Genomic DNA, 20160 nt, shown 5'->3' with positions numbered 1-20160 from the left:
TTAATTTAAATGTCAGTGTGCCCCCATTTCCCAGCCTTCAAAGCTTATTTGGCCTAAAGTTCATGAATAGAGAAATAATTTAGTACTAGTTTTGGAATCTGCTAGCTAAAGTCCCATGCACTTGGCATACTGCTTGGATGATTGTATGATTATTGTGCCAGTAGAAGAAATCCCACTCATTTAAGTCTCCCCATTTAAGTCTCCACACCTGTCAAAACTGAGGTACTGACAGGCCATGTTTTTTCTGGAGGCTGTACAGAATGAGTGACTTAATCAGGGCATACAAACTGATCTCATCCAAGAAAGTGTTACTTATTCTGTACTGTGCTTCCATGGGGAGTCTTGCTTCATTCATAATGTTTTATGCAGAATCCTAATATTATTGCCTCCCAAGTGTAATTTCCCCATGTTTTCCAACTGCCTCTGCCATCTTTTTCACACTGCACAAAATATATTAAGAAGGAAAAAAAATGGAATGACTGCACAATTTCTTGATACGACTGTTCTGGTTGAAACACTCAACACTTTTGTCTTGTGGTTAGTTGACTATTAGAATAAAAACAAACCAATAGAACTGAAAGAAAAGTGGCAGAAATTCCAGTCCAGTCATATTCATATTATCTCATACATGCACACACACACACACACATACAGGAAGTCCCAAGTTACAAACATCTGATTTACAAATGACTCAGTTACAAACAGGAGTAAGACAACAGGAAGTGAGGGAAATCTACCCCCATGAAGGGAAATTCACTATTGAAAGTTATCTTGGGGAAAAAGGTCTCCACTGAAGCTTTATCACCAATCCTTGTTTCCGCAACAAGCCAAATTTTTCAAAATCCAAATCTCATAGGGACAGAAAGTGAGGTAAAATGTTCTTTGCAACACACATACATATACATATATCCAAACATGAGTTTGAGAACTAGCTTCCTCTGATTATTAAGAACTTGTTTTACTGAGTCCAATTAACAATTTTTTATAAAAGTATACACATTAGGTTTGTTATCGACCAACTTTCCAACCCAATGTTTGAACACTGTTTTTCTGTAAGCCTAAGATCTCACTTAAGTTTTATAGATTTCATTGGTTTAAAGTCCTAGGCACATTTACTTGAGGGCAAGTCCTATTGACATAATAGTGCTTACTTCTGAATAAACATGAATAGGATTACTCTGTGTGAAAGATGGGGGGAAGGGAGAGAGAGAATGAATGAGGATAATGAGTGAGTGCATGCACATCCAGAGGTTTCTGAATATTATTTCTCTAATGCTATTGGAAAAAATGAATGGACAGGTACATCTTTGCACCGCCCAACACAAAGGCAGAATTCAATGCAAGACTCTGGAATTTCAGGTGAAAGAAAGGCTTGTTTTCATTCACATTTTTGTGGTAGGGTTTCAATAAAGAGTCAGACAGTTTCTGGAGTTCTTGAGTTACTTGGATGTCAGCTTTTTCAGAGAAAGTGCATCAATTTATTTAGTTTTTGTTGAATAACTCTTGGATTGAATTAAACAGACATTCTGAGTATGAATCTGATAAATACATGATGCTGCTCATGGCCTACAATCTGAAACCCACCTGCGAGAAAGACAAATTCTGGATTTCCTTTATAGCAGCTTGAGTTCAGAAAACAAACACTGGAATGAGAATGCCAAGAAAATTCAGCAAATGGCCTCCCCACTCTATTCACTACCCTAAATGTTTATTACCTTCAGAAATAAAATTCATTTTCGAAGAACAGTTTAAAAGTAGAAAACCCAGCATATGAGTGGCTCAAAGAGGTTTCCTGCTGTTAGTATCCTACCCATCTTGTCTGCATGTTGTCCTAGGAGTCATCACATGATGGGGAAAACAAACACATCTGTCATGGCATGACATCTAAGAAGCAAAGAAGGTGTTGATTCTGCAGTGAAATCCTTGCTTGTTGCCGCCATTTTGCTTCCCTCAAAAGCAGTGGATCGCACATGTCCATGTTATAGGACCACACGCCTGGTAGATGATTGCTTGATGAAGATCGTTGCCCAGCAATTACTGTATGAAGAATGGGAGCCCAAACCAAGCAGCAGGTCATTTTTTATTTGGGCTCATGAAAGATAGTGGGACTGCAAAGCAGATCCTGTACTGTGCGTACCAGCCATCACCATTCTGAGGATGAGCTTGATGGGATCTATAAGGTCCTCTCCCTCTCAGTGCTTTTGATGTCCCCAACAATGCACTGAATGAGTAAATGGGTTTAAAATATGCTTTGCCTCCTGTTCTTTCCTCGAGCTGGGGATGAAAAAAAGGAGAAATGTTAGGAAAAGTTGTTTTGAAAAGCCTGGAAATTATGTACCAAAATCTGTTTCAAAGAAGACATTTCCAACAACTTACAATATAGTTATCCAAGGAATAAGGAAATAAGGTAACCTCATATCTCTAAATCATTGAACCAATTTCTCTGATATGTCTGTAGTCCACTCAATGGGTTATATCCCACCATAGCCTCATACACATCACATCATAATGCAGCTCAAATGATGGGTGACTGAACTGTAATTTGCCGGATCTTTGCCATTACCAGCAATTACAGCAAAAAAGTTGGCTTTACAGGAACATGTCTACTGAGTCTCTGCACCGGGACGTCTAGTCCAGCATAATTAGCTATTTTTTGCACAGTGGCATCTAAAAACATCCTTGCTCAGAATCACAGATGACAAATAATTACAGGGGTGTGAAATTGAGGTTCCCACAGATGGCCTTCTTAATCACAGTTTTCCACATTAAGGGGAGAGGAAGTGATCAAGGTACTGGGCACTGTTAAAGGTTAACCCACAACATCATTTCTTCTTTTATCTCAGACTACATGGCTCAGACTACAAGGCAAAACAGATGCTTCAGACTAATTGCCCATTGAAATCATTGTGAATTTAGGCCACAGTTTTCTGAGTTGGCCTTTGTGTGATGACTGAAAACTGGCCAACTCTGGATTTAGGTATTAGGGGCAGTAGCCGACTTTGGGAACAATAGCCTTTTCAATATAAGATAGGATAGCTAAAACTATCCAGCTAGCCAGTTTTTAGTCAATTAAGACAGAGGTCAAATCTCACCTTTTTTACTATTGTTAAGAGGGCTACAAAAGTTTTGATGAATCATGAAAATCCTGGGGATGATGGCAGTGATGTCTACTGAGTAAATACTGTACAGTGCGACACACACCAGGACCTTAAATACTTCAATGATTGAATAGATGGATTCTTCTTTGCACTGACACTTGATGTTAACGCTCTCTTGTGGCTTTTGTATCACTCACTAACATTTCCCTTTTTGATACAAGAAAATTCTATTGTATTGCTCACTAACAGACCCCTTTTTGACACAAGAAAGCCAACTGCCTCTGTAAAAAAGGAGAATCAAATCATAGGATAAACATATTTTCATAATGTGTTTGTAAAATTTGAGACCTGGCTTTCTCTGGCTAAATTGTGGAATTACTTTGTTTTTGCAGAAGCTCAAGAGCAGGCTTTAAACTGATGGCAGGATGCTCAATGAGGATATACGCTTGAGTAATTCAGGGAAGAAGATGGTTGACCTTTTTTTCCAACCTCTAAACCATTTGTACTGATTTAAAACAGAGTAATCAGAGACGAACTCTGGACATGCTGACTATACTAAAGTTTGTGACCTAAAGTCAACAAAGTTGTACTGCTCCATGCACTAAAGTCCAATACAAGAGAATTCTTCCATTAAAAACATCCCCCCAGTAATTCAAACATAATTTTAAACAAGATGACTAGTCAATATCGCTCAGGAGCCTGAGTTAAGCTTGTAGATCAATACTGTCACTCAAAATTTAGGTTACATTCAGATGAGAAAGGCTTGTTGTGCAATTTAGAATTGTGGACCCTGCAGAAAAGTGTTGCTAATTGGTGATGATACAGACAGCAACAACACAAGAGTTGTACATGGGCCTGACATGGATAAAGAAGCATGGTTATTTTTAAGAAGCAAACAGAAGTAGTTAAGGGTATAGGTAACAACAGCAACAACATATTTATATACGGCCCTATCTCCCAAAGGGACTCAGAAGGAGGATTAGCCCTGTTGGATTCTCAGAATTACTTTGATTCTGTTTCTGCCAGTCCACCGATGTATGAGTTAATTCGCTAGGCAACTGTGAGATTGCTTCATGTCATACTAAATATTTAATCTTGTATATATTGGTTTATATATATATCCATTTATATTCTGTCTTGCCTCCAATGAATTCAATGTGATATATGTGGCCATCTTCCTCCTAATTTACCCTCACAACAAGCTTGGGTGACCAGTCAGCCTGATTAAAAGAGACTGGCTCCAGTCTCCATGTGTTTCATGGGTCAATGTCAATTTGAACCTGGATCAAGCACTCTAACTACTACACCACACTGGCTCTGCATATAACACCATACCTGAATGTCAGTAATCCACAACTTCATTTCATGACATGCCTGTTATGGTCTTTGTGGACTTATAATATAATATTACAAAAACCACAGAAAGCAATCCATTTTCTTCAATTGCATTGGCCTATAAGGAAACTGGTACCTACCTGAGTGCTGGAAGTTTGAACCTCTGTAACCTGGATCCTTTTGAAGCTGTATTTCCTTCAGAGAAAAGATGGAGGCAGCTGATGGAAAGGAGGTGAGGAGATGGAGAGAAGGAAAACAGGACCAAGAATGAAAACAATATAAAGGAGGAACCTGTAAGTAAAGTATAATTTCATGGCTGCATTTCTCCCATATACTATGTATGTTACTACTCCCAAATATGTTCAGTAGCATTAGCATGGTATTTATGTTAGATGGTGCTCAAGTGAACAAGAACTTTTCCTTTCTCTTTTTTGTGCTATTTTAAAAAGAGAAACATCCCCTGCAATCTGGATTTTGCTTTCCCCCAACATTATAGTTTTCTCTTTCAAAGCTATGAGCTCTGCCTCCTATCATTTAAATTGTATTTCTCCCAAAAGGAGAAAGAAATGTCCAAAAATACACTGAAATGCAGAGACTTTACCCCCTTCATTCAGAAGAACTGCTCCTGCTTGGCATTTGTGGCAAGTGCTTGCAAAAAAGTAAATGGTTTGTGGGGACACTGTGATCAATAAATACAAACACTGTTGGACTGGTCATACTTCTTTGTAATGAAATCTTGTCCTCTCTCTCCCATTGCTACCTTCTGCATGACACAGGATGTCCTGGAGAAGGTTTTTATTGAGCAATTGTCTTGCTTCAATGAGGATTTAATAGTAGGCTTCAAGAGGATTCATTTATAACTCTCCTATTTCTTTGAACTTTTTGATCATCATCAAATATATCTAAGAGGGAAAGATGGAAAAACTCTACAAAGTTTTTGGAGTATTTCTTGTCTGGAAAGAGCGATGGATCCATAATCAGAAAGCCAAATTCACAGGCATCTTCCTGAAATGCAGAGAATCTTTCTTTCTCCAGGGAGCAATCAGGTGAGTAAACCACAGGACTGCAACTGGCCCTTGAACCCCACTTCTGCACCCTCTGTTTCCCTGGAGGCTATGATCTTTTTCACTTTCTGGCAAAATTTTCAGGAAATTTTCATGAAAGCTGCCCCAAACTACATGAAGATGTGGCATTTTGACTCTCCACTAATTCACAACTTTTTTGCCCTAAATGGTGATGTGTTGGTATGGAGTGCTATGATATCCTTGTTTAACCCCCATCCCTGGGGGACTGGCCAGAGGTGGATATTGGTGCAGTTGCACACTCCTAATCCAGAAAATATACACGTATTTCTAACAACAAGGAACATTTGCATGCTTTTCTCATATTCTTAGTGCAAGAAAGGGAAAATTCTTTCTTTGTCCTGGAGCAAGATTCCTCAGAGAAGGCAGAAGAGTGAGGCTGGCCTGTGTGGTCATGTTACAATTAGTCACTTACTCTCAGGAAGAAGGTGCACGTGTTCGCCCAGGGCCATGAAGTACGGGTGCCTCAAGGCTGCCTCAGCCGAAATGCGTTGTTTGGCTTCATACTAAAAAAAAAGAGGGTGGGATGCTCATTCAACTATAACATGAGTGTGTGGGAATTTTTTGAATTTACATTTTGTTCTTAGATTTTGGTTTCAGGATTAATATGCATCTGCATAGAAGGATCCCAAACTTCTCGTGTAATATATAATTAGGGGTGCAAGAAGTAGTATCCCAATACACAGGGGTTTTGTGTGGGTTTCATGTATCCCTTCCCTACTTATTGACATCGGCTGTGATGCTGCAATTCTAACTTCCTGTGCAGTTGAGAGTGGGTGCTGTGTGGCTTGTGAGGTTACTTGCATTGATTCAACAAACCCATGCCTTTTCAAATCCTATCATGCAGTTTTGGCATGTGAGCTCTATACTAGTGACCTAAACCCCCGCTACTTAAACTGTTGAGGTCACAAAAAGTAGCACAATGTTTTGGGGTGACAAAAATCTGGCAACAGTAAAAGGCTTATGAATGTGATCAAGACACTTACAAAAATCTGTGAGTAATGAAGTGTGTGTTTAAGTGGATTCTGCAGAAATAGCTTCAGCTGTACTTCAGCCTGTTTAGTAAGCCTTGTAAATGCTGATTTATTTTCAGCAAATGTTTGATTTCTATACCTATTTTATATACCCAACATTGCATGAGTATATAGGTATATAACATAGGTATGGGGTTATTGTGAGTATAAAAAAGTTGAAGAAGCCCTGGCCTAGACTGCCTGCATGCAGTTATTTTCTATGTTTCTGCAAACAGTTATTTTCTATTAAAATACCACTGTTAGGTTATGGTCTGCTGAATGCTACATTTAATAATAGTTATATACTCTTCTCTGTGTAAAGAAGGAAGTTCCATAGTTTGTGATTGCCTTATTCTAGCTTGCAAAGACCTGGATGTTACCTCAAGTCATGGTCTTTGCAAGCTAGAATAAGCCAATCACAAACTATGGAAATTGTGGAAATGTTCATGGAAACTCGAATGTACAAATAGAAAGGACAAGGCAAGACCTATTAGTTGCTTGGTTTGCAAATTGTGGCTGACACTAGTGGTGGACCAGCATCAATCATTGGTCTGCTGGTCTGCAGTGAATACTTCAGAAAGAAATAATTGTAGCCAATAAACACATATATAGTACCAGTCTATGACTCAAATCTGAGAGACCCCTGCTTAAGCCACAAATCATGGTTAACAAAAGCTATGCCTTCTTGCTCTTTAGGTGAAAATATGTCTATAAACTTTACAATGTAATGTTATGCATATTTATTCAGAAGCAAGTCTAACAGGTGAATATGAATTAGAATGCAACCTTAAGCTCCTTGAAGGGGATGAATAAACCTCATCATTGTGTAGTATGAACTGTCATCATATGTACATATGTTATTGACACTTGTAGTTAACGGATTATGAAGCCAGTAACAGACGTGGGACTAGAAGTGTTCCTAGCTTTCCAAAGAGAAACCTAAGCAAAAATGTTTTCTTCCACCTATCATCTTACTTACTAGGGGAAATAAAAGTGTTCTTGAGAAACTCTATATTATGCACTTTTCAATTTGGCTTGGCTTGAATGGGTGAAGTAAGTGGGAGCAAAATAATGTCTCCTAGGATAGCCAGAACAGGAGGAAAAGAATCTTGGCAGCAGAGGCCAGCCAACCACCACAAACGTCAACAATTCTCTTGAGTTCAATTGATTTTGATTGAGGAGACGCCTTAAGATCAAAGATCACTTTGAAAATAGAGGAGCCATTGTGTTAGTTTCCAATGATATGGCAAAACATTCTATGCTTCCTTCTACAAACTAGTTTATGTATTAGTTTCCACTTTGGATATTCCTACACTACTGAAATTTTATCTTACACTTCATGGGTTTTCCCACGGGTTAATAAGCTCCTGATTAAAGCTGAGGTGGAAGTTTTGAGTAGCCTTAGAAAAGCTAAGTTTGGTGCTTCACTGTTTAATTTGTGGACATGCAGGCTGACAGTTGACTAGCCCTTGATGGTGATGGTGGCAGTGCTGACAAAGGCATCTAGGCTACATGCACTCCTTGAGAATGACAATGCCTTAATTATGCAGGTTCTGCCTCCAATGTCCATACGATGTGTCAATAGAATTAACCATACGTTTGCAGGGAGGCTGGCCTGGCATGCCAATTGGCAATACTCCTGGGCTACCCCCCCCCCCCCCCCCCAGATGTCACAAGCAGGCAATCTCTCTCCTAGCAGCAGAAATAGCTCGGTGCTGGTAGTAAACTGCGCTGTGGACTTTGTGTATTTGCCATGCCTACTACCTCATCCTCAATGTATGTATATATGCACTGGACTTCAATCTTGAGTATGATCTAGTGGCTGGAGGGGGCACTAGAGTTAGCTTTGGTTAACACTTGGATGGAAGACCACCAAGGAATATCAGGTGCTGTAGATTATATTTCAGAAGAAGAAACTGGCAAACCATCTCTGAGTATTCGTTGCCTAAAGCAAACCCTATAAGTAAGAGTTATTACAGTAGTCTGAAAGGGGGAAATAAATAGCTACAGGATGAAGCATCAAAGACCTGTAGTTTGTTGCAGGTCAACACACTACAGCTATGTTTTGAGACTCTTTCACCACAACAGAAAACATGAGGATTCTCTGGATACAACAAAAGGAAATTTGATTTTACAGAACCGACAAGAAGAAATAGAAACATCTTGAAGAACAGTCACCATCAGGAACAGACCACGTACAATGGAGTTGGAATCTTGTCCAACTAAGCAATCATTTCTTACATCTTATTGAGAATAATAGGGCTGAAGAGATGCCAAAAAGACACCAGGAGCCAACCTAGTGACCAACTGCAGCAAAAAGAAAAGAAAGTGCCAATGGTAGCAGATTCATTGCTCATTGGTACAGAGGGAACTGTGTGCCAACTGGACAAGATGGATTGTGAAGCATGCCATCTCTCTGGTGTGTGTAAACAGAATGTTAAAGTTGTTAAGGCTCACTAAGAACATAGAACATTGTGCCTTTCTTCTGATTTATGTAGGCATAAATGACACTGCAAAGAAATCTTTGAATGGATCACTTTGGATTATGAATTCCTGGGCAGGAAAGTAAAGAGTCTAGAGACACAGGAGGTATGCTCACCAAACCTACAAGTGAAAGACAGAGGAACACACAGGGGCATGGAGCTATTGCAGGTGACTGACTGGCTATGTAGATGGTATTGAGAGATTTTGCTTCTGGAATGATATTCTTCACTTCTTCCACAAAGTATTGACTTCAGATGAGCCATACCTCACAAAGATGAGGAAGTATGTCTTGAAAAAGCATGGTATATCTGATCAAGAAGGCTTCAAACTTGGGAGACTGGATATGATAGGTTATGCATCTGTCCAAAACCAAGTTCTAAGTACAAGGATGGGAATTCTACATGAGAAGCTGAGAGAAAGAATGGGAGCCACTGTAAAAAAAAAAAGGCACCCAGAAAGGGCGGGATTTCATTACAGACCTGCTAAAAGTCCAATTACAAACAATTAAATGGAAGAAGAAAAATGGGGAACATCTGAAAAAGCCAATGTGTTCACACAGTAAAGTTGAACAGGAAATTGAAAACTGGGTCAAAACTAACAAAACAATATTCCATAGAGAAAGATGCCAAATTCAACCCAGAGGGCCAAAGTTTGCCCATGTCTGATCTGAAAACTGTATTAAATACTGTCTCTGTTTACAGGTCTCAGAAGGAGGAGGCTTCATCACACTCCGAGGCAACATATCCCAATGTGAAGCAGCTCATACGGTCAGTACTCTGATGATGATTTCGGGAGAAACGAAAAGCCTTCACAATCCCCACACACTTTGGATGGTCCTAATGAAGTTTTTGTTCAATTGCAGAATCTTGTGTTTTCCTCCCCCCATGGACCAGTACATCTATCTTTATTATTGGTTTTTGTATCAATTTGCTCTGGGATACAATTGTGGCTATGTAAGCATAAATAAATGTACTGGCGGCATCTCATAAGACCACCAAACTGTATTATTAAGAAGAGATGATTGGCAGATAGTTCTGCAAGTGTCTCTCTAGCCCTTATTAAAGTTACCAGAGTTGCCTTTCAATATATGTGTAGCTTTCAGCAAACAAAGTTAGGCAGCTCTGTAGGTTGATAGTGAAGTCAGTCGGAATATTTCAGGAGTAATTTAAGCAGGTTAAAACAAGATACACTGTCTTCTATTTTTTAAAAAGTTGATGTGATCTGCAGTGATGATCATTTTTTATGTCTCCAAGTTTCTGTTTATGAGTCTTGCCCTTCTCCCATCAGCATCCTCTTTTCCAAATCCCTTCAGTCCATAGGCATTATTTTGTTATTACAAGACACTAATAACATAGACTAGAATATTTCCCTTTGTCAGAGCTTGGACTGCAGCACTCAGAGACCCAAATGGGTGAAGGGGATTTTGGGAATTAACACAGCAGGTTAAACCTCTGTACTGCAGAAAAATCCTGCCGATTGAAGGATGGCAGTTTGAGCCTGGGTCAGGGTGAGCACCCGCTGTTAGCCTTAGTTCACATGCCCAACTAGCAGGTCAAAAGCTGAAATGCGAGTTGATAAATAGGTACTGCTTTTGGTGGGGTGTTAATAAAGCTGCCCTTAAGGACATTGATGGGGGAAAGCTTCTCAGCATGCAAGATGGAGCGACAGCACTCTTCCGTGGCTGGAGTCAAGCACAGCCTCCAAGATGCCGGAAATAAGATGGGAAAAAATGCCTTTATCTCTGTTTGTGTTGTCCTTGTTAACTGTATAATCAGCATTGAATGTTTGCCATATGTGTGCTCTGTAAGCCACTCTGAGTCCCCTTTGGGGTCAGAAGGGTGGGGTATAAATACTGTAAATAAATACAAGTCAATGTTTTTAAGCTCTGGCCCTTTGCAACAGCAGCTTGCAGGTTTCAATTAAATTTCCAGAGTTTTATTCCCTATTAGATCTTAGATAGGAACCAGTTTTGATCTTCTTTGTGACATGTATAATAAATTTGTCTCTTTTTCTTTGAACTTTTTAAAGTCTTGGATAATCTGTACCTAATGTTTTAGCTTGTAGGATACTGTATAGTGATATCAAAGTAGGTCAATGGCTAATGGAGTTTCACAGAGCCATACTGTGAGATTTCACACTTTTCATAAAAATAATTTCAAAATCATTTCCTTTTGGCACAGAAGTTGTTGGGGTAAAAATTACCATCAGTGCTGAGACAATATGATTTGCTCAAGGTCACCCTGTGGTTTCCATGTCTGAGTAGGGATTTGACTCCTAGTCTCTGGGACTGTAGTCCAGTGCTCAAACCGCTACATCAGGCTGGCTCTTTGACGTTTACCCCTGAGCAATACATTAATGGCTATAAGTCTTGATGACTATATATTCTCTTCAATACCACCAGCAGCATGTCTCTGAATAACAGATGCTTGGAAGGCTGTTACATCCATGTTCATTCCTTATGGGCCTCTCAAGGTCATCAGTTTGCTGGGGTCCTTTCTCACTAGATAATGGTCCTGTGATTTCAGTTTGGCAACATTCTATGAAATACTTGGGTTTGCAGTTTAATGAGAGCTCTATAGAAATGAAATCTACGTAGTCCTTTCTAGACTTTATAATGGATGCTGCCATGGCAGTTAAAGTGGAATCATAGCACTATAACTGGGTCATAAAAGGGTCCTGGAATTGCCTCAGTTCTTCTTCTGTTCTTGAGAAAAGAAGCAGGCGCCGAGAGGGTTCTACAATAATATCAAAATCAGAAAAGCCATATAAGTGATCCTTAAAGGAGCACTTAGATGAAACTCCTTGGATACAAGTTCTTTGCAAATATATTTCCAGTTGGCCCTGGAATGGCTGGGCATCCAAGCCCATCCTCTTAAGTGGATAGGAAGCAACTAGGGATACTTATGTGACACATACCAGGAGGAGACTTGACAATAGGTCGATCCCTTCTGTATCTAGTCTGCAAAAGAAAAAATGGGTTTTAGGTATTTGTGAGATCCTGCAGGGAGCCTATATTACTAGGAACAGCACATTTGGACATTTGAGTCTCCTTGTGGAGGGAAAAAGTGGGGTATAAATAAACATAATATAATAATAATCTCAGCTCTACTGAGCTCCCCACCAGAAGAAATATATGTTAATTATTTATAAAATACTTATCTGCAGTAGGCCATTGAGGTTCTAATCTTGGAATAGTGACAACACAACAAGGCATAAAATGTAGTTTTTGCCCTGGCAGAAGAAGACTCAGAGCACTACCACCACCTAGTGGTAGTCCCAGAAATATTGTCAATTTTATTTTATTTCAGCCTCTAAGTAAAATAGTTGGATGGTCCAGATTGGAAGTCTACAAATGTGCTGATGGCTGATTTCCTATTCTGCTGATTAACATAGATACTAAGATCACAGCCATTAATTCCATCTGCCTGTTCTTGCACTTTAGAATTGAATCACTTTCCCTCCTAGTCTTCTCCAGAAGAAACCCAATATAAAGGAGATCTGTTCTTCCTTGTAGGACATTACCTTGGCACATGATTTATCAATGGCTGGGCTCGGTGATGTGTAAAATTATATGTCTTGAATTCCTCATTAGATGTGATGCCAGGCCAAGTTTCTTCTGTAGGGGTGCCTGAAGGAGGAAAAGGAAGGGTTGGAGATATCAGCCAAGTCAAAAAGATGTTTACTGGAAGCATAGGCAATCCTGACATTTTTTGGGGGAAATCAGAATTAGGAACATGCAAAGATAGGATTTCCTTGTCCATCAGGAACCACTATCACCGTATTCAAATAGGTCCAACTAGAGTATGCTAACTTAATTCATGGGGCTGTTGATTTATAATTCAGGTACTGATTCAAAGGATCTACCCTAGCTAGGGTTAGAAATTGGATTCAGAACTAAGTTTCTGTTCCTGTTGTAGCAAAGATAGGAAAAATACCTATTTAAGCTCCACATTTACTGTTGAGGGATATTTGAAAGCATACTAGCTAAAGGGCTATTTAAAAGATGAAGGAAGCAAACACTTGGGTATTAGAACACATAAAGATGCTTTACAATATAATTTGGTTCATTGGGAAAGTGATGTCTAGCCTGAACAGCAGTTGCTTGTGGACTTCTCCAATCCAACTAAATCAGAGGACTTAAGTGAGAGATACCATGGACCAATTATGGGTTGTTGTGGCAGACCAGCTTCACCATGCTCAGGTAATGAAGCTTTCCACTTGCCCCTCCTCTATATATCTGGTTTAAGGAACCTGTGCCCATCTAAATTTTGTAGAACTCCTATTGCCATCAGACTGGCCAAAGATGCTATATGATGGGATTAGCCATTCATCAAACTTTGGAGGATCAGAGGTTCCTCTCACCTTTGCCATAAAACTTTACATCCTTGCTCTTAATATACTTTACTTATATTTGATTCTCCATATTCTCACCACATCCACAACATCCTTCCTTTCCATGTCTTCTCACAGACCAAAAATCCTTGCAGAATAAAGTTAATCTATTTAAGACCTCAAAGCTTGGATACAGATTTAATTGCAAAAGTGCACACATTTAATGCAGTCACAGTCTGAGCAGCCCTGATGCCGAGTTGTTTCTTGAGAAGGGCTCTACACAAAATGTTTTCTTACATGCCAAAGAAATCTACTAGTTTCCATATTTGGCATAATTAATGCAATTTTATGCATCTTTCATTTATTATTTTCTCAACTCATATCAAGAAACAGAGAATGGAGAAAACTCACCCAATATCCTGAATATTAAATGTAGCTCCTCTTTCACGGTAGATCCTGGAAACATGGGGCGCCCTGTAACCATTTCATAGTGTATGCAACCCACACCCCTAAAAAAGATAAATATTTGTGAAGCTCAATGGGATTCAAAAACACATGATGCAATCAGGTCTTAGATGGCCCCTTATTTCACTAAACCTTTCTCCTGTTGTTTCACCTTTTGCAGAGAAAGTGAAATTGCTACATTGGCTTTTCATTGCTGACCCACAACAACTGAAGACCACACAAGAGATAAGAATGGCCTCCTGTGCTCATCTTTTACCCTACAGAATATATCAGCAGAGTGAAGAAGAGGGAGCCTCCAGGAAAATAGAGAAGCAAACCATGAGAATTTTTTAAATCTTCTCTGTCAGTTATAGCAGAGGATGGGAACACATTGTCTCCATCAGTCCATCCAGCATGGCCAGCAACAATTTTAATAGCACATATTTCTCAACTCTGATTTACAGCATCTACTGCTATATAAATTACACAATTTTACACCAGGACTAAATACAGAATGCAGGAAAGGAGAATCCACCTAAACATTAGGAAGAACTTCCTGAGTATAAGAGCTGGTCAACAATGGAATTAATTGCTCCAGAGAGTAGTGGAGGCACCTTCCTTGGGGACTTTTAAATAGAGGCTGGATGGCCATCTGTTGGGGTGCTTTGACTGTGTTTTTCCTGTCTGGCAGGGGGTTGGACTGCATGTCCCTTATGGTCTCTTCCAACTTTATGATTCTGTGATTCTACAGATTGGACTCTGGAAGCAGCAAATATGACTAAAAAAACCAGTATGGTGAATCATTGTACCCATCTAAGCATAGGTGCTCAACTCACCACATGTCAATGGGAGTGGAGTACTCTGTAGATCCTAGAAGAACATCAGGAGGCCGATACCACAATGTGACCACTTCGTTGGAATATGTTTTTGTAGGGACAGACTTGGCTCTGGCTAAACCTATGGGTAGAAGTGATCCCAGTGAGATCCAGATCTGCCAGTTTTATCACAGTTATGTCCAACACTACTTTACTCCATCAAGAGAATAATACATCTGGTCTAGCAGGAAAATAATACTGTCAGGAGAATAATACAATGCAATCTATATTTTAAAAATCAAAGCTCAGAAAAATTAACGCTGTGACCATTTGTTTGTATCAGACATAAAAGCAAGCCTGTATGTCTTGGCAGGTTTAAAAGGCCAATATTAAAAAAACGTATGCGGCCACTCCTTCTCACCCCCCTTCCTTTGCCTGCCTTTGGCAGGCCACAAGGAACAGGCCATAGGCTGTTCAGGCCTGCATAAAAGTATTATTTACTGGAATGATAGAAATATTTTCTTAGAACTGGAAAGTAGAAATCTAGCTATCACAAATTGTCACAAACAATTGTATTTTGTAACAATGCTCATATAGGGCAGAGCACCTGTAGGACTGGAAAAAAGAAACTAACACTGGAATGTTGAAATTTGGCAAACAACTTGTATTAAAGATTTTAAAACTGGTTTTGTTAGATCTATGTTCTGAAAATTACCAGATGACAATTAACAGAAAATTAGCTGAAAATGGGGACACTTGGTGGACAAGCTTTTTTTTTTTTTTTTTGGGGGGGGGGAGTGGCAGCACAATGATGGGAAACAATTCCTTTATTTTGGAACAGGGAAGGAACTTGCTGTACACCCTTCATATTCTGAACCAAAATCATGCTGGGGCTATGCCTGCCTTATTCCTTAACTTACCAAAGTCAGCGAGCTTCAGTTCTCCCTTTCCATTAATAAGCAGATTTTGTGGCTTCAGATCCCTATGTAGGATCTTAAGCTGGTGGCAATAGGACAACCCACGCAGCAGCTGGAACATGAAGATCTTGGACCACCAGGGGAAGAAGGAGAGGGAGACAGCAGTAAGATTAAAGTCAGAATAATTTAGAAAATATAGATACTTCTAAAATAGGGATGGGAATAATTTTGTCCATATGTTGTTGCTCGCCCAGGATTGTTGGCCACTCTGGCTATAGTTTGTGGGATCTGCATTTAACAGCTTCTGGATGACCCTATGATTTCCACCTCATGCTCTAGAAGGGACCTTCTAACACAAACATGCACAACAATTTTATATGGCCAATGGAAGAAATCAATCTCTGCATTCATCCATACCCATTTGCTCACCTTCACATTGTGCATGCTCATCAGGTTTCCACAGCTATCCAGATACTGCTTCAGGTCACTGTCCTACAAACATAAGCAAGTCCTGAGAGACATAAGTTACCTTGCCAGAAGGAAAGGCAAGTCAAATGATATTTCCCCACTTATGATGAAATGCATTATTCAGTTCTACAATACAATTTACTATAGAATTCACATTCATCAGTTCTTTCCAAATATGTTAAGGAATGCACTGTTATGATTAAGTTGTTCCGAGGAAGAGGTGATTCTTCTACAAGATGATACAGCTGCTGCAGGATCAAACTTCTGTCTTTTAACTAGGAGATCAATTGCAGAAAAGTAACACCTCCCTAGCAATCAAACCATATTTTACTACTGCTGGGAAAACGTGATGGTTTCCAAACACACCTCATTTTCGTTGCTATTAAGGTGAAATTACCTGGCAGAAGACCATACCAAATGAAATGGAATTTACTCCTTAGTAAACATGATCCAAATTGTACATGTCACCTTAGGCGAGCATCTACTGTGGGCCAACACAATTATTGCAATATTTTAAATTAACAATATTTACTGTATAGAGATTGTCAAACAGCAGTCATGATGAAAACCTTTAAATCTCAATTCAAACTAACTTCAACTGATATATGAAGCACCGAACTGCTGGGACGATCAGTTACTCTGTAAGAAGGAAGGCTGGAGACTCACCAGATACTCAAAGACAAGAGTGAGGGCGCATTTTGTGTGGATGATGTCATGGAGGGTCACAATATTTGCATGCTTCAGATTCTTCAGTAAGGAAACTGTCAAGGCAATGAAATTAGAAGCATTAGTTGCCTGACTCTGAGGGTATATGTGCTATGAGCTGGAAAATTCAGATGAGAAACCATGATTCAGGCAAAGTATTTTTTAAAAGGCCTATAGGAATAGCCAGGGAACAGCCAGATGCTTCCACAGACTATCCATACTTGAGGTGTGTATGAGGAAATATGCTAAATTCCTGTTGCTTACCTTCTCGGATAGCTGTGCAAGGGGCTCCTTCTTCATGTTCCAGCCGGATTTCTTTTAGAGCAACCAGGTTCTTGGTGAGCTTACTGCGCCCTTTAAAGACAGTGGCATAGGTGCCCTGTGAAGGAGGCAAGGCAAGTAAGCAGCTCACAAATACAGTACATCCCACCCACTAGGAGTATATGTGTGTGTGTATATATATATGCACATATATATCTCCTATGCTGGCAACAATTCAACAACTAACCATTAACAACTGGCAACAATTTAATGCCCACAAACAACAGATTCCCAAAAATAACAATTACAATTAAGAATAGCAATAAAACATAACTTATTAAAACAGCAATTAAAATCATGCAATAAAACATAACTTATTAAAACAGCAATTAAAATCATGCATATAATGGGTCCTTGGTATCTATATGCATGATTTTAATTAATTTTAATTATATAATGGGTCCTTGGAATCGCCTTTGGATACCAAAATCCATGGATGCTCAAGTACAATTATATACCATGACTTAGTAAAATAGTGTCTAACTAATAACATGGTAAAATTAGAGATTACTTTTGGGTTTTTTAAAAAACATTTTCAAGTTGTGGATGGTTGAATCCATGGATACAGAATCCATGGTTATGGCAGGCTGGCTGTACATTCAAAGATGCCATTTTTGCTGGATTTGTTGGTGAATTAAACCCCTACACAATCATTTTAAAATTACGCTATTTCAAATGAAATCCACAGAACTTAAACATATTTGAAATCATCTTTTTTAGGTTTGATAAAATATTTGGGTTACTGTATTGTCAAATGCTTTCATGGCTGGAATCACTGGGTTGCAGTGAGTTTTCCAAGCTGTATGGCCATGTTCCAGAAACATTCTCTCCTGATGTTTTGCCCACATCTATAGCAGGCATCCTCATATTGTAACCCAATAATATTTGTGTGGCAGACGCTGTGGGGAAATGGAGTATCTATCATACTGGTGTTAAATGATTTTATGGAATACTTTGCCTGAAATGATATAAAATCATTTTTTAAAACTCCTCCTTAGTACAGAGATGCATTTATTAAAGATGCATACCACCAGGACACTGAACAGTATTAAGATCCATTGAAAATGTGGATAAATCTAAAGACCTTACTTAAATCCAAGTCATAAATGCTTTAAAAATCCATAAATGTCTTGGAACAAACACTACATCCCCTAAAGGGCTCCCTGACAATTAGATTTTATTAAAAAGAGTAAAAATAAATAAATTTAAATTAAAAAATTAGGCTTGTAAGATGATAGAGTTTGCATTATTCTTACCTCCCCCAGCTTCTCAAGCTTAACATAGGTCTCCATCTTCCCAAACCCGATGTCTGACTGTCAGGAAGAACAAAGAGGAATCAGTCTTCATTAAGAAATCAACTTTGCAGTCCAATGCATATCTATCTAAAAATAAGTCCCAGTGAATTCATTAGGTTCTGCTTCTAGAAAGATGTGTATAAAATTGTATTCGGTTAGCTGGTTGAGCAACAACTGTAATGACTTGTGAGAATTGTCAATTAAGAGACCTTGGATTGGAACTCTGGACAATGATTTGGATTTGTGGACTCAGACTTGGTTGTGTTAATATTTTAAGGGCCAATATTTTTAATGTATTTTAATTGCTTTTTAATGTCTTTGTTTATTGCTGTTGACCTGTTTATGTTAACTGATGTGCTCTGACTGTTTCTTTGTCTAACTTGGCCATGGCAGTCCATGCTCTGGTTACATCCCATATAGACTACTGCAATGCGTTGTACGTGGGGTTGCCTTTGAAAACTGTTCAGAAACTTCAAATGGTCCAGCAGGTGGCAGCCAGGCTACTAACGAGAGCAGTGCTCAGGGAGCATAAAACTCCTCTGTTACACCAGCTCCATTGGCTGTCAGTTTGCTTCCGGGCACAATTCAAAGTGCTGGCTTTAGCCTATAAAGTCCTAAATGGTTCCGGCCCAACTTACCTATCTGAACATGTCTCCCCTTACGAACCTTCCAGGAATTTAAGATCATCTGAGGAGGCCCTGCTCTGGATCCTGCCTGTCTCACAGGCGAGCTTGGTGGGGACAAGGGATAGGGCCTTCTCAGTGGTGGCCCCTCAGCTGTGGAACTCTTTTCCTGGGGATATTAGATTGGCCCCCTCCCCCCTGACCTTTAGGAAAAGAGTAAAAACCTGGCTCTTCAAGAAAGCTTTCGGAACCTCATTGTAACCAGATAAAATCAGTATTGTGAACGAATATGGAATGGCTTAATGATGCAAATGGACATGGATTTAAACCCGGAAGTCATTGATTTTTTATAGTTTTAAATTGTTTTTCTATGAATTTTATTATGTGATTTAACCTGTTTTAAACGATGTATTTATGTGTGTTCAGCATTAATTGTTGCCACCCTGAGTCGCCTTCGGGCTGAAAGGGGCAGGATAAAAGTGTGGTAAATAAGTAATAAATAAATCTAATGACTGCCAATTGTAAGCCGCCCTGAGTCCCCCAAAGGGACGGGATCCAAATGCTCTAAATAAATAAATAAATAAATAATCACATTATATAAAAAGGCTCTTGCTTCTAATGAATGTAGTGAAAAACAAAAGCAACGGGAACCTTTGAATTCACTGCTAAATATACTCTGAAAAGGAAAAATGCCACATTCATCAGGGAATCAAAGCATGTTTGTCCTTGAAGAACCTGTAGAATTTTTTTTCTTTCCATAGAGCTCAGATAAGGTCATTAACGGAAACAGATTTCTTCACTCAGAATGTATTGTAGCAAAGCATACTTTTGATTGTTTTTACTTCTAACATTCCTCCATCTGCTTGTCATACTGTTTACTTCAAACAGGAGTTTAATCTTCTGAAGCTCTCCCCTGCGCTTCCATAACATCTTGGATCTTGGCTGACAGGTGACCCAGATGACCCAAAGATCAAAATAACGAAGGTAATCCTCCACTTCCTCCAGTACTACGTAGTTACACCTCGGAACAAATAGGTATCTCTAGCCTTCAAGAACTCTATTCCCATTTAATATCTTAGCACTTAACCATTCATTTTTAAATGTTCTCCCCAAAGTGCATTTTACTCTATGAGCATCAAACACATATAGCACTTGCAAACATGAATGGATCACAGAATTAATCCGTTTATGGAGATAAGAGGCTTTCAAGGAGCAAGTATTAAGGTTG

General features: G+C 39.2%; 1 protein-coding gene across 6 annotated transcripts in view; it reads right to left on the bottom strand.

Moving 5' to 3' along the window:
- Positions 1-1422: 1422 nt before the first annotated feature.
- CDK18 (cyclin dependent kinase 18) overlaps positions 1423-20160 on the bottom strand; it is a 101159-nt gene continuing 82421 nt past the window's right edge. For all 6 annotated transcript variants that reach the window (XM_060772906.2, XM_060772907.2, XM_067468052.1 and 3 more), the window contains 12 exons: positions 18271-18327; positions 16958-17072; positions 16655-16749; positions 15950-16012; positions 15524-15647; positions 14625-14745; positions 13756-13853; positions 12535-12640; positions 11929-11971; positions 5931-6021; positions 4574-4651; positions 1423-2274 (listed from right to left, as the gene is read on the bottom strand). In XM_060772906.2, the coding sequence (XP_060628889.2) occupies positions 2240-2274; positions 4574-4651; positions 5931-6021; positions 11929-11971; positions 12535-12640; positions 13756-13853; positions 14625-14745; positions 15524-15647; positions 15950-16012; positions 16655-16749; positions 16958-17072; positions 18271-18327 (1026 nt within the window). In that variant the 3' untranslated portion in view covers positions 1423-2239. The remainder of the gene's footprint in view (positions 2275-4573; positions 4652-5930; positions 6022-11928; positions 11972-12534; positions 12641-13755; positions 13854-14624; positions 14746-15523; positions 15648-15949; positions 16013-16654; positions 16750-16957; positions 17073-18270; positions 18328-20160) is intronic.

The sequence above is a fragment of the Anolis sagrei genome, chromosome 4 (assembly GCF_037176765.1).
Source record: "Anolis sagrei isolate rAnoSag1 chromosome 4, rAnoSag1.mat, whole genome shotgun sequence".
In the NCBI taxonomy this organism is placed as follows: Eukaryota; Metazoa; Chordata; class Lepidosauria; order Squamata; family Dactyloidae; genus Anolis; species Anolis sagrei.
The sequence above is the reverse complement of the archived record's forward strand: the minus strand, read 5'-3'. Positions and strand labels throughout refer to the sequence as shown.